Source organism: Triturus cristatus, chromosome 10 (assembly GCF_964204655.1).
Source record: "Triturus cristatus chromosome 10, aTriCri1.1, whole genome shotgun sequence".
In the NCBI taxonomy this organism is placed as follows: domain Eukaryota; kingdom Metazoa; phylum Chordata; class Amphibia; order Caudata; family Salamandridae; genus Triturus; species Triturus cristatus.
The window spans coordinates 734346437-734359059 of record NC_140593.1 but is presented as its reverse complement, the minus strand read 5'-3'; the positions used below and the strand labels follow the sequence as shown (position 1 = coordinate 734359059).

Below are 12623 nucleotides of genomic sequence, written 5' to 3'. Positions count from 1 at the left end.
AATCAGAATTACGCTCGCGCACGTTAGGGTGCTCGCACGGTGCGCGCTTATAGATATTTATATGCTTTTAAATGCTATTTTCTCAGGAAATACTGAACAGATTGACACCAGACCTGCAAAAGGCACTTCCCTGACCTGAGGACTACCTCTCTGCCAAATTTCAAGTAATTCTGTTCAGCCGTTCGGGCTGTACCTTCGACTAAAGGTCCTATGGAAAAATGCATGGGGAAAACTCGTTTTGGGACCCCCTTTTTTTCTCTGCCCCCCCCTTGACGAATCACCCCGAGACTTTCAGGGTAGGAGCTGAGCGGAGCGCCCCATTAGTTTTGAAAATTTCGCGAGGATTCGTCAAGCGGCACCAAAGTTATTCAAAAGGTTTGAATTGTAGTACCCCTAACCCGTAAGGAAAATTGGAAGCACTAAACCAATTGTCACACAACAATGCTTTATTGCCGTAAAGCAAACTTGTAATTGCAGGCATTTGCCTGTAGGCTGCAGTGGAGTAGGGGGACCGTGCCTTTAAGACCTGCAGGAGACCCCTTGCTCCCATGATGAACCACAGGTGACACTTAGGTCAGTTCTTTTTTTTCCGGCTCCTTCTATGAGAATCCTGGAGCTTGAGCTCTTCAGTTTTTTGACTGAACATTTTTCTCTTCAGATTTTCTCAGAAAATTCTACGTTTTCTGGCTCCTGAAAGCTTATTCTGCTTGTTTCCTTAGTATATTCTAATTTTTTCCAGTCAGAATGCCTGCTTTATTCAGGAAATACCCTTCCTGTGGCAATAAGATGGCACTGGCAGATCCACACTAGGTGTGTATTGTGTGTCTTCCAACGTCACACAATCCTGACCAGTGCCCCCACTGCCCGAAATTTTCCAGGTGCACTCTACGCGATAGAGAGCGCATAAAGCTGCATGCCCAGCTGGAGAAGGAAAGAAACCGTCATGAAGGCGACCATACATCCTTCAAACCACACTCTTCAGCTTGACTACTTCAGAAACGGTGACATACCACCTCTCCTGATCCCAGGAAGACCAAGGTTCCAGGAGATTCGACGTCTAAGTCACCATCTAAAAGACCCAGGGCTGCTTCTGCGTCAAGAGATCGATCTTGACGTCGAGATTCTCCACCACATACAAGTAAGTCGGCGTCGAGGCACGAAGGCTGTTAGTCCGATGAGATCCGGACAGTGTCCGTCTACGTCGAGACACTCTGCCGACCTCGAGGGGGGGGGGGGGGGGGGGGTCAGCGTCGAGAGCTGCGACAACGTATATCTCGCCGTAAGTGGGCCGTTCGACTTCAAGGTCTTCATCAAAGGCGCATCATTCGTCGTTGAGGTCAGCCTTATCTCGACATCATGGAAGATACACGTCAAACACCGGACCGCTGGCGAAGGTCGGCGTCAAAGTCACCGGATCGCTTTCGGTGATCGGCGTTGAGACCACCGTCGAGCGGAGCGGCATTCCCAGCAATCGGCACAGATGGTGACGCAAACATCGACGTCGAGACGTTCGACGTCGAGGGATAGAACTGCAGCGGTCACGGAGGAGATTAGAACCAGGTCTAGATCATCGTCAAGGGATTGATCAACTCCAGGTCTACATATCGTACAGATTTCTCTGGAGAAATCACCTAAGGCAACAAAAGTTTGGCCTTTCACCTCGCTGGTTGGAGAATGTGGGTACAGGTGGCTGCCGAAGTCCGGGCTCTGACTATTCTTGCACGTATTCGCCCTCCAGGATTTCTCTGTGTAGAAGCAAGTCTCCTCCTGGTAGGCCAAGGTCACCTTCTACACGCCGGTCACGATCCAGGGATCAATCTTCTCCTCACAGAAGGCCAAGATCTCCTTCTAGACACAGATCACGGTCCAGGGCTCATCACAGTGACCGTCTCCATAAGGGGCAACGCACAAGATCACCCACATGGTCTTCCTCCACGAGGTCCTCGGTCCGGTACTATTCTCCGACCTTTTCCTCCATCACGAGTGTCTCCCATTGATGACATCGCTACTTTCTCTGAGGTCCTGGGTAGAGGTGCGCAGAAACTGAACATCACGTTGCACACCCCTGTGGTTCCCACATTGATTTATATTTGATACTTTACATCACCGATCAGCGCCCAGACCTTTACTTCCGCTGGTGCCAGGGCTGTTAGAGCCAGCTATGGCCACATTTCTCACTCCTGCTACGGTGGGCTCTGTGCCTTCAAGGATCGCCAAGAAGTATAAGGCTCCTGCCGAGGATCCCTTATTCCTAAGAGCGGACCCGCCAGCGGACTCAGTTATTGTTGCGGCTGTCATGAAGTCGCACTCTGCATATGTTTCCTCTTCTGTCCCCCCCCAGAGAAAGACAGTAAGCAGATGGATTCCTATGGCAGGAAGATGTGTAACACATCTGCTTCATACATGAAAGTGGCGAGTGCTTCAGCCCTTCTGGGGTGTTAGGATCGTTCACTTTGGGATTCACTCTCCAGATTCGCTGAAAAGCTTCCAGGGGAAGACAGACAGGATTTCAACGAAATTCTCCTTGAGGGTGGGCTTGTAGCCAATCAGATCATAAGTGCGGCTGCGGATGCTTCGGGCCTCGCCACACATGGATACTCCCATGGTGTATGCTCTCGACGCTCAGCCTGGCTGAGACTAACGGGCCTCAAGCCTGATGCTCAAAAGAAAATTCTTAACTTGCCTTTTAACGGTTCGTCTTTATTTGGTGCTCACGCAGTTGACCAAATGAACAAAATGAAAGCAGAGATGGACACCGTCAAGGCTGTTGGGCTGGAGAAGCGCAAGGAATATCGGAAGCGCTTTCGTCAGGGTGACAAACGTTCCTTTCATCAGCGTGTTCAAACACCTCAATGGTCATCTCAGAACCAGCAGAGACCCCAATTCCAACAAAGGGGTCGTGGCAGAGGGAGAGGGAACGCCAAACAGCAACAGTCCACCACCAAGCAGCCTTCCAAACAGTGAGGTCTTACTTCCTCCGCGCCCGTTCGCCACTCCGGTAGGAGGAAGTATCAGTTTTCACCTCGAAGAGTGGGAAGCCATTACAAGAGACAAATGGGTACTGAATATTGTACAGCATGGCTACTTGCTGAGGTTCAAGTCTCCCGCTCCGCAAGTACCCCCACAATGGCCGCAGCTTCCTCAAATTCAAAAACTGCTTTTACTGGACGAAGTAGCTACACTCCGCTCCAAGAACGCCATAGAGGATGTACCACCCCTCCAAAGAAATCAAGGAGTATGCTCCCGCTGTTTTCTAGTTCAAAAGCGAGGAGTAGCCAAAGAGTACAGACCCATCCTCGACCTGCGTCTGCTCAACGGATCCGTCAAGGAGCAGTTCAGAAGGCTAGCCCTGCATCAAATCTTCCCGCACCTTCACCAGGGAGACTGGATGTGTGCCCATGACCTGCATGACGCCTATTTTCATATTCCTGTCTCAGTGGGACATCGAAAATTCCTCCGGTTTCAGATCTCTCGTCAGCACTACCAGTACAGAGTTCTGCTGTTCGGCCTTAATTCCGCCCCACGACATTCTCCAAGTGTATGGCGGTGGTAGCTGCCTTCCTCCGCAAGCAGAAGATCTTCGTCTATCCCTATCTAGACGACTGGCTCCTGAAGAGTTCCACTCCTGTTCTACTCCAGAGCCATCTCTCGTTCTACCTCAATCTACTACAGTCATTGGGATTACAAGTCAACTACAAATAGTCGGTCCTCAATCCCACTCAGCGGATACACTATCTGGGCACCTCTCTGGACTCCGCAAAGGCAATCGTGTGTCCTTTGGAGGAGAGGTTATCATCCATGCTTCAGAAATGCCACACGCTTCTCGACACTGCAATCCCCCTTAACCAGGCAAGTGTCTTCACTTCTGGGGTCGATGGCTTCGTGCATTTACATTGTACCCAATGCACGCCTTCACATACGACCTCTACAACAAGCGCTAGAAGATCAGTGGTCAGGTCGCTGGGAAGATCTTTTCTTCCTCCACCAAGCCGCCAGAGACTCCATCAGATGGTGGATGAAACACTCCCAACTTCAAGGGTCCCTTTCCATCAGACGCCTCCGACACAGACAGTGGTCACAGATGCCTCAATGCAGGGCTGGGGTGCTCATATGGACCAGCTTCAGGTACAATGTCTCTGGTCCAATACCGAAAAGTTATCTCAAACTTTTTGGAGCTACAAGCTGTCCATCTGGCTCTCAAATCCCTGTATCCTTCTAGTCAAACCAGCCACGTTCAGATCCAGACAGACAACACAACAACTATGTTCCATCTGAACAAGCAGGGAGGCACCAAGTCACGAGTCGTGTCTCTGGAAGCTCAGTCCATTTGGCGGTGGCTACTGATGAAAGGTCTTTCAATTATCGCAGTACAACTGCCAGGAACCCTGAATGTGCAGGCAGACGGCCTCAGCAGAGACTTTGTAGAAGCGCATGACTGGGTGCTCAACGAAGACGTCTCCCAAGAGATCTTCCGGCAGTGGGGAGTACCGGACATTGACCTTTTCGCAGACGCGGCAAACAAAAAATGCCCCGTCTTCGCCTCCAGGTTTCCCCAACAGGGATCACGGGGGAACGCACTTTTGATCAGCTGCTCGCAGACACTGCTGTACGCTTTTCCTCCTCTCCCTCTCATCCCAGCGGTCATACAGAAATTCTATAGGACCAGAGCAAGGATGATCCTTAAAGCTCCGGAGTGGCCCCGCCAGTGGTGGTATCCGGATCTCCTCCAGCTGTCAGAGGTGCCACACCGGAGATTGCCTTGCCTGCCGAACTTGCTGACCAAGAACCAGGGGAGAGTGTTCCATCCCAACCTCCCCTCCCTTCGCTTGACGGCATGGCTCCTGAAGTCATCCAGTACAGACATTTAGATCTTCCGGCGGACTGTATGAACATTCTTCGAGAAGCAAAAAGGCCCTCCACTAGAAGTCTTATGCCTTCAAGTGGAAGAGGTTCTACATTTTGGTGTAGAGAACGCTCTTGATCCAATCCAGGGTCAAGAACAGGTTATTCTCCCCTACTTATTGCACTTGGCAAAGTCTGGTTTAAAGTACACTTCTATCAGAGTCCACTTAGCTGCTATCACAGCTTATAGAAAATCTCCTACCCAGGCCTCATTCTTCCAGCTGCCGGTAGTCAAAGATTTCCTAGAAGGGCTTAAAGTATTTCTACCAGTGAGGTCTCCTTCTCCTCCCTGGGAGCTCAACATCGTTCTTTCCAAGTTGATGGGGGCTCTGTGAGAAAGTGGCTCTGTATATACTGTTCCTTAATAGGTACAGGGTGTACAGAGTCCACAGTACCCAAGGGTTTGGCAGAGGCTAAAGTTGGATATAACCTTACTCTCTAAAGTGGTAGCTTGGTCGAGCAGTAAGGCAACATCAGAGGACAGTGTAAAGCATTTGTTGTACACACTCAGCCAGCAAATGGTCTCACACACTCAATAAGTGAACTCTAGGCCAATGGTTTATATATAAAAAATATATGCTTGTTTTATTTTAGAACCAACAATAGGTATTAAAATATACTTTATCTGAATGAGATGCTTTATATAAATACTTTTGCAATATGCGATTGACTTTTGTAAACAGTTACAAGTGGTTGCAATAGGCAACACTATTTTAAACACAATAATGCATTGAATTCAATGGAAGTTTCAAGTTATTTGCAACAGATTACTTTAAGGATTATTTTTGGAATTCCAGGACTGGATCCTAGATTCAGTCCTGGGTCAGTACTTGGAATCAAGTGATGAAAGTCGACTTAATTACCGTGATGATTTTTAAACAATATTTAGCTATTTCAAAAGTTGACACTTGGAAACTATTTCAGAGAAAACAGTCAATGATTCCCTATGGAAGAAAATGCAAGTTACAGGTACAGTAGGTTCTCGTTACTTTTGTAATCCAGTACTGGGTGCCTAGACTCAGTACTGGGACCTTTATCCAAAACAGGTAAGTAATTAGGTTTTCAGATATTATACAATTTTAAAGAATATTTAAAGATTGCAGACATTGACAGAAGAAATTTCACAGAAAAACAGTCAATGATTTCCTATGGGAGAAAATTGGGTTACTGGTAAGTACAGTTGTAAGTATTTTTTAGAGTCAGTGCTGGGCCCCAAGATCCAGCACTGGGAGCTCAGTGAGTGTTTTCGTTACTCGGCTGATTTTTGGAGAATATTTTAAGATTTAAAAAGTCCACACTTAGAAGAAATTTCAGTAAAAAGCCAGTCAATGTTACCCTATGAAGAAAATAGTTATCGGTTTAAAGGTAAGTACTCGACTGGCAGAGTTGAGGTTCTGGGCATAGACTCAGGGGTCCCCCAGGGTCATGTAGGTACAGTTAGTTCACCCTCAGCAACACAACGGCGGCCGGGTGCAGAGAGTTAGGCCCAATGTTATCCTATGAGGGATAAGGGGGGGGCCCTGGTTGGTGGCTGCTGACTAGCAAGCCACGCGGCTGTGGGAGCTGGGCTCCTGGTCACGTACTCAGGGCAAGTGGGGAAGTAGATAGGTGTAGAGGTTGTACTTCCAGGGCCACTCGGGCGGCTGGGTGCAGGGTGCTTTTGAGCCTTCGGGCGCTCAATTGATTTAAATGGGAAATCTCCGGTTTGGAAAAAGACTACAAGCTCGGGGACGAGGATTCTTCAGGTGCCACCACCACTTCGAGAGGTAAGTTGGGTAGTTGGAGGATAGGTAGTTATCCCGGGAGTGGGCACAGGGGGCCGCGGGGCGCCGCCTGCAGGGGTGCCTTTTGGTGTCGGGAAATCTTACCCTCTGTTGATCGCGGTAGGGGGGGCACCTTGCTCTGAGGCTGCAGGCTTCTTCAGGAGGGTCGAGGGAGGTCCTTGGGTGCCGGACTCAAGGTCACAGTCGCCGTGGGGTCGTCCTCGTGGTCTTTGTTCACTCCAGCACAGGCCAGGCTTGGCTGGTGCAGTGTGCTGGGTTCGCGGTTCTGGGCTGCTGCCAGGGATGAGAAATAGGTTTTGAGTAGAGCCTCTACTCTTGGGAGTCCCAGGGGCTTAGAGCCAAAAGGTAGCCAGGTCCTCCGGGGTTTGTGAGGTTGCTGGCCACAAGAGATGCCTGGTTGGAGCAGGAGCAGGTTCGAGGGTCGACAGGCCGGTAGGGCTGGGGCCAAAGCAGTTGGTGTCTTCCTCTTCTCAGCAGCTGCAGGGCAGGTCTTCTGTCTTCTTGCTCTTTGTATTTCGGAATCTGGAAAAGGAAGGTTCAGGGTGCCCCTTAATACTAGATTTAGGGGCGTTACAGGTATGTGAAGGGCAGGGACCAATGGGTCCCTGTTCTGGGGTGGGTACACCCCCTATCCTGACTCTCTCCTGTGGGTAGGGCTTCCCATCTTGAAGATGGCTTCACCTCGCCTCCCCCACCTGAGGGGTGGGGTTGACAGGCTGGCACATCCCCTGTCCTTATTTGGGGTTTCCAGCCAAGCTTCCCGCCAGAGTGGGGGGGTTACAGTGGCCTGGGGAAGCTCACAGAGGCGGCATGCCTTTGAAGCTTCCCCCTGCCCATCCTGGGGGAGGAGATTTAGCACCTCGCCCAGGATGTGCATTGTTGCAGGCCCAGGAGAGCAGGGGCTCTCCTACCCAGGGGTCCAGCAACATGTCTGCTGTGTGGCAGCCTCAGAACAGACGTGGATTGTAGGTTAGGTTTTAGGGGGCATCTCTAAGATGCCCTCTGGGGTGCTTGGTACATTAAATCCCCCACTGGCATCAGTGTGGGTTTAATGTGCTGAGAAGTTTGATACCAAACTTCTCAGTCTTCAGTGCTGCCTTTATGGTGCTGTGGAGTTCGTGTTTGACGAGCTCTCAGCACCATGTACTCTTATAGGGCAGCACTGCACTTACAGTGCCCAGGAATGGACCTGGGTACTGTAGGGGCACAGAGCTCCTGCTCCTGGGCCCACACCATTGGCATAGGGCACCCAGCTAGAGGGGTGGCTGATGTATGCCATGGCAGTGTAGGTGATGGGCATGGCACACAGGGATGTGGGCCATGTTGACTGTTTTGTCTTGCACCCAGATACTCAGCCTGCAACGGCAGTGTGTGTGTGTGTGTGTGTGTGTGTGTAAGGGTACAGGGCCTCTAAGGGTGGCACAATGAGTGCTGCAGCCCTTGGAGGCCTTCCTTGGTCACAAGGCTCTGGGTACCATTTACCAGGGGCTGACATGTGGCCAGGGTTTTCCAATTTGTGTTTTTAGGGAAGGAACATAGGCCCTGGGCACCTGATTAGCAGGAGTCCAGGGTACACTCAGTCAAAGTACATTCAGCAAAAAGTGGGGGCATACCATGCAAGAAAGATGGCACTTTCTCACAGGCTCCTTTCGAACCTATTCATAAGCCGTCCTTGCAGCATCTGACCTGGAAGGCTGCCTTCTTAGTAGCCATCACTTCTGCCCGCAGGGTGAGTGAGATTCAGGCCCTGTGCTGCAAGGAACCTTGCACTGTTTTCCACGCCAATAGTGGTACTACGTACTCATCCGAGCTTCCTGCCCAAGGTGGTCTCGGATTTCCACATTAATCAGGTTATCACGCTGCCCACTTTCTTTCCTCAGCCAACCACTCCCCCGGAGAGAGCTTTACATTCTCTAGACCTCCGGAGGGTATTGAAATTTTATCTTGCTAAAACCCTTTCGCTTAGAAAGTCTGATAGGCTCTTTGTCAATTACGGTCCAACAAATACCGGGCTGGCTGCTTCCAAAAGGTCTATTTCTAGATGGCTTGTTTCCTGCATAGCCTTGTTTATCAACTGGCCCAGAAGGTTCTACAGGTTAGACCAAGAGCCCACACTACTAGAGCGAAAGCTTCTACTGTAGCTCTCCTTCGCAACGTTCCCATTTCTGAAATTTGCAAAGCAGCTACATGGCGCTCTATACATAACTTTACACGCCATTATTGCCTAGATTCAGACGCACAGGCCGACGCCCAGGTGGGGCAGGCTTCTTTAAGGAATTTGTTTGCATAACGGCAATGCGAATGTGATGTTGCTGCATGTTCTAGATGCTTTATTGCTCGTCCGAGATTTTGGGTATGGGCTTGATACTCTATTCATAGATTATGACTATTGATGAGTATCCCCTGGATGAGAAGGATTAGTTACTTACCTGTAATCCTAGTTCTCATCCAGGGGTATACTCATCAAAGTCATAAGCGACCCACCCACCTCCCTGGACGAACATTCTCCTCAAGATATTGTGTATTGATTGCAGATCTACTCAGGTGCTTGTGCACCGTCAAAAAGAACTGACCTAACTGTCACCTGTGTTGCATCATGGGAGCAAGGGGTCTCCTGCAGGTCTTAAAAGCACGGTCCCCCTACTCTAATGCCTTAAAGGCAAGGTGTCAGTTATCTTTGTTTTCTTGATACTCTACTGCAGCCTACAGGCAAATGCCTGCAATTACAAGTTTGCTTTATGGCAATAAAGCATTGTTGTGTGACAATTGGTTTAGTGCTTCCTTTTTTCCTAATGGGTTAGGGGTACTACAATGCAAACCTATGTAATTTTCAGCATTTTTGCAATGTTTGAAACATTTTAGGCTGCATATATGTTTTCACATATGCATATATATGTATTTTCTATATGCTCCGGGATCCTGCACGTGGGCGGGGATTATTCATAGATTATGACCGAGTATACCCCTGGATGAGAACTAGGATTACAGGCAAGTAACTAATCCTTTTGTACACCTCCATTTAATCTCTATTAAGTCTGGGAACGACGAGCGCACTCTGAGAAATTCTGAGCGCTTGTAGTAGAAACGCTGTGTGCGCAGCCTACACGGAACATAGGTGGCGATCCTACTTTGCTCAGGAGGATCGCCTTTGTTATGGTCTTATTCCTGTGCTGTAACTGGGCTCTTTTTTTGCTTTCCTCTGGCTGAATGTCTTATTTCTGCTGTGATTTATCTTTAAGCATGTTGAAGTGTATTTGTTCTGCTGCCTGGATGAAACCTGTATCTTCACTCTGCTAGTCAGTTCACAGTTTTAGAGTTGACCCAAAGTCTGCTCTTTGCAGGTTAACGGAGGTGTCACCTCACCCCTCTTCTGTTTTCTGCAGCTGAATGTGAAAAACTTATGGAGTTGTATGAGCGCCTGGAAGAACTGGATGCTGCCAAGGCTGAAGTGCGAGCTGCAAGGATCCTACATGGGTTGGGCTTCACCCCTGCTATGCAGAGAAAGAAACTGAAGGACTTCAGTGGAGGCTGGAGGATGAGAGTGGCCCTTGCCAGGTAAGGAGTGGCATTGTGATCACATGTGTGCGTACGTACAAAGTCCGATGTAGAATAGGATACCTAAATTGAGCGGCCTCCTTCTAGAGAGGCCAAATTGAGGACCAGTACCGGTTTGAAAAATGGATGCATTGTTCCTGAATCCACTGCAGATAGGTTCTGGGAGATGTGCAGCTTACTTTGCTCAATTGCAAGTTACTCTAGGTGTGTACTCTCAGCAAGCCTTTAGAGTTGCAGTAGTTTAGAAATATGCCTCTTGAATTTCAAAGGTACATACTTTAACATAGTAGCTTGGAGTGTGCTCCCATAAATGTGCTATTTACTATCTTGCTAATTGGTTATTGGGCACATCATTGTGAACATAAATATTCTGAGAAATAGTGCTATTCTAAACTTTCCTACCAGGAATCCTAGCCTGGTCTGAGCATTGAACTCCGATAAGGATCCCTGTCTTATAATAGAACATTCATGACTATTTAGGAACTCTGCTCTTGGGTCGGGACTCCATCTTAGACTGCCTCTGTGCTTCTTGATTAGTCTCAGACTTTCAGAGCTGTGGACTAATCCTGTTTGTCCATTCCAAAGCCCGCAACTAATCTGTGTGTTGCCCTTTGCTGGGAGTTCTATTGTCAAGTGGCTTCAGGGGTGGGACATAGTAATTTAATTGCACAGCTTTTGTTTGTGTATTTGTCATTTTATTAGATTTTACAGTTTGACCTGATATTTCAAAATACTTTGAGTGGGGTAGTCTAAATGTCCCTGTTCCCTATATTTTGGGATGCTAGCTTATGGCAGTGTCTGTAGATAACCTAACGTTGTGCAGAATGTGGGACACTTGCTGATTATGGAAGGCTCAGTTCAGTGTTCAAACTGCTTAATGTTCGGTGTGGGCAATTAGGATATCGGCCTCTCAGGGTTGAGTTGCATACTATTGACTGGGATTCATTCAGATGTCCTCCAGCAATATAGTGCTTGCTGATGGCAGTCTTTGTACATGATCCTCCTTCAATCTGGTGCGATTGCTGATGGTTGAATCATGGGTGATTAAGAATATTCCATTTCTTAAATAGGATTTCTCAGCAATACAATGCCCTCTTATGCCTAGTTTGGGGAAACATTTGTCTGTCAATATAAAATGGAAATTACTGCCTCAGTCTATTATAGGAAAATGTTTCCAGATATAGTTTGGGTAGTTTAAGGAACCACTCTAGCGAAAGCATTATATTAAGCTACACTGCAGCTCATCCCTAATGGAGAGACCACAAAAACTTGAAAAGTAAAGCAACATTGTTGGAAAATGAATTATGTAGTGTGGTTGTGAGCCCTCCGAATGTAGTAATGTCACATTCCTTTTTGGCTCCACTTATTTTCTTTAATAAAAATCCTTAGCTCAGTACTGGGAACCTGTGGCACAGAGCAGTCCGTATTAGTCAAAGAAACAAGCGTAAAGCATTTAGGAGTACCAAAGCAGTTAATAAGTAAGAGAACGCAAAATAAATCTAACTCTAATTTATAAAAAATTATACACCAAAGCGACAATTTATTGAGGGGAACTGGGTTTTTGATTTTTAAATAGGTAAGTAAAATACTTTGCGAATTGGATGCAATAAATCATTGCAAGCTGTTATTAAAATGGGCTAGAACACCTGCCGGAGTCTTCTTGGACTAGCTACAATGGCTGGCCCAGTTACAGGGGCCACTCGGGTCCAGGGTGACAGTTTACCTATCAAAGTAAGCAGCACTTGTGTACTTTTCTCCGCAAAACATGCTCCTGAGGCTGGGGAATGAAGGGATGCTGAAGATTCTGATGAGATGTGTTAAGTTTTCCTGGGGCCACCATGGAGGTCTGCTAACTTCAGGGGAAGTCTCTGACCTCAAGACTCTAGGTCCATGTTGCAACGGGGGGGAGTCCTGTGCAGGTCCAGTTGCCATTGGTCTCCCGGTTACAACAGATTCAATGGTCAATTACAGATAATCAAATTCTTTTCTTTGGAGGACAAAAGTCTGTCTTTAAAACCCACAAGCTTGGGGGCACTTCAGGAAGGTCCGGGCTCGCTCCCCAACAGGCGCCTAGTCATCCAGTGACAGTTAAGTGTTCCTGGCAGCTAGGCTTTTGATGGATACAGCTTCCTTCATATTTTGGTGGCCCTGAATCCTAACAGGAGGCCAGCCACCTATCCCGTGGATTAACTCCTCCCATCCGGACACCAGCAGAGCTCTTTCCCATGAGTGTGCCCAGCAGATAGTCTTCCTTGCGGATCCCTTGGGTGCAGTCCAGTTTTTGGTGCAGCCTGTCCTTCCTCAGTCTAGGAAGCAGGGGGGCAGTCCTTATTCTGTCCAATAGTGATCTGAAAACTTTGGGTCTGGAGTGCCATTTTTATG

At 48.2% G+C, this 12623-nt stretch overlaps 1 protein-coding gene across 13 annotated transcripts in view; it reads left to right on the top strand.

Annotated features, from left to right (window-relative positions):
• LOC146789924 (ATP-binding cassette sub-family F member 2) overlaps positions 1–12623 on the top strand; it is a 1015916-nt gene that overhangs the window by 145004 nt on the left and 858289 nt on the right. For all 13 annotated transcript variants that reach the window (XM_085628226.1, XM_085628232.1, XM_085628224.1 and 10 more), the window contains one exon: positions 10070–10241. In XM_085628226.1, the coding sequence (XP_085484352.1) occupies positions 10070–10241 (172 nt within the window). The remainder of the gene's footprint in view (positions 1–10069; positions 10242–12623) is intronic.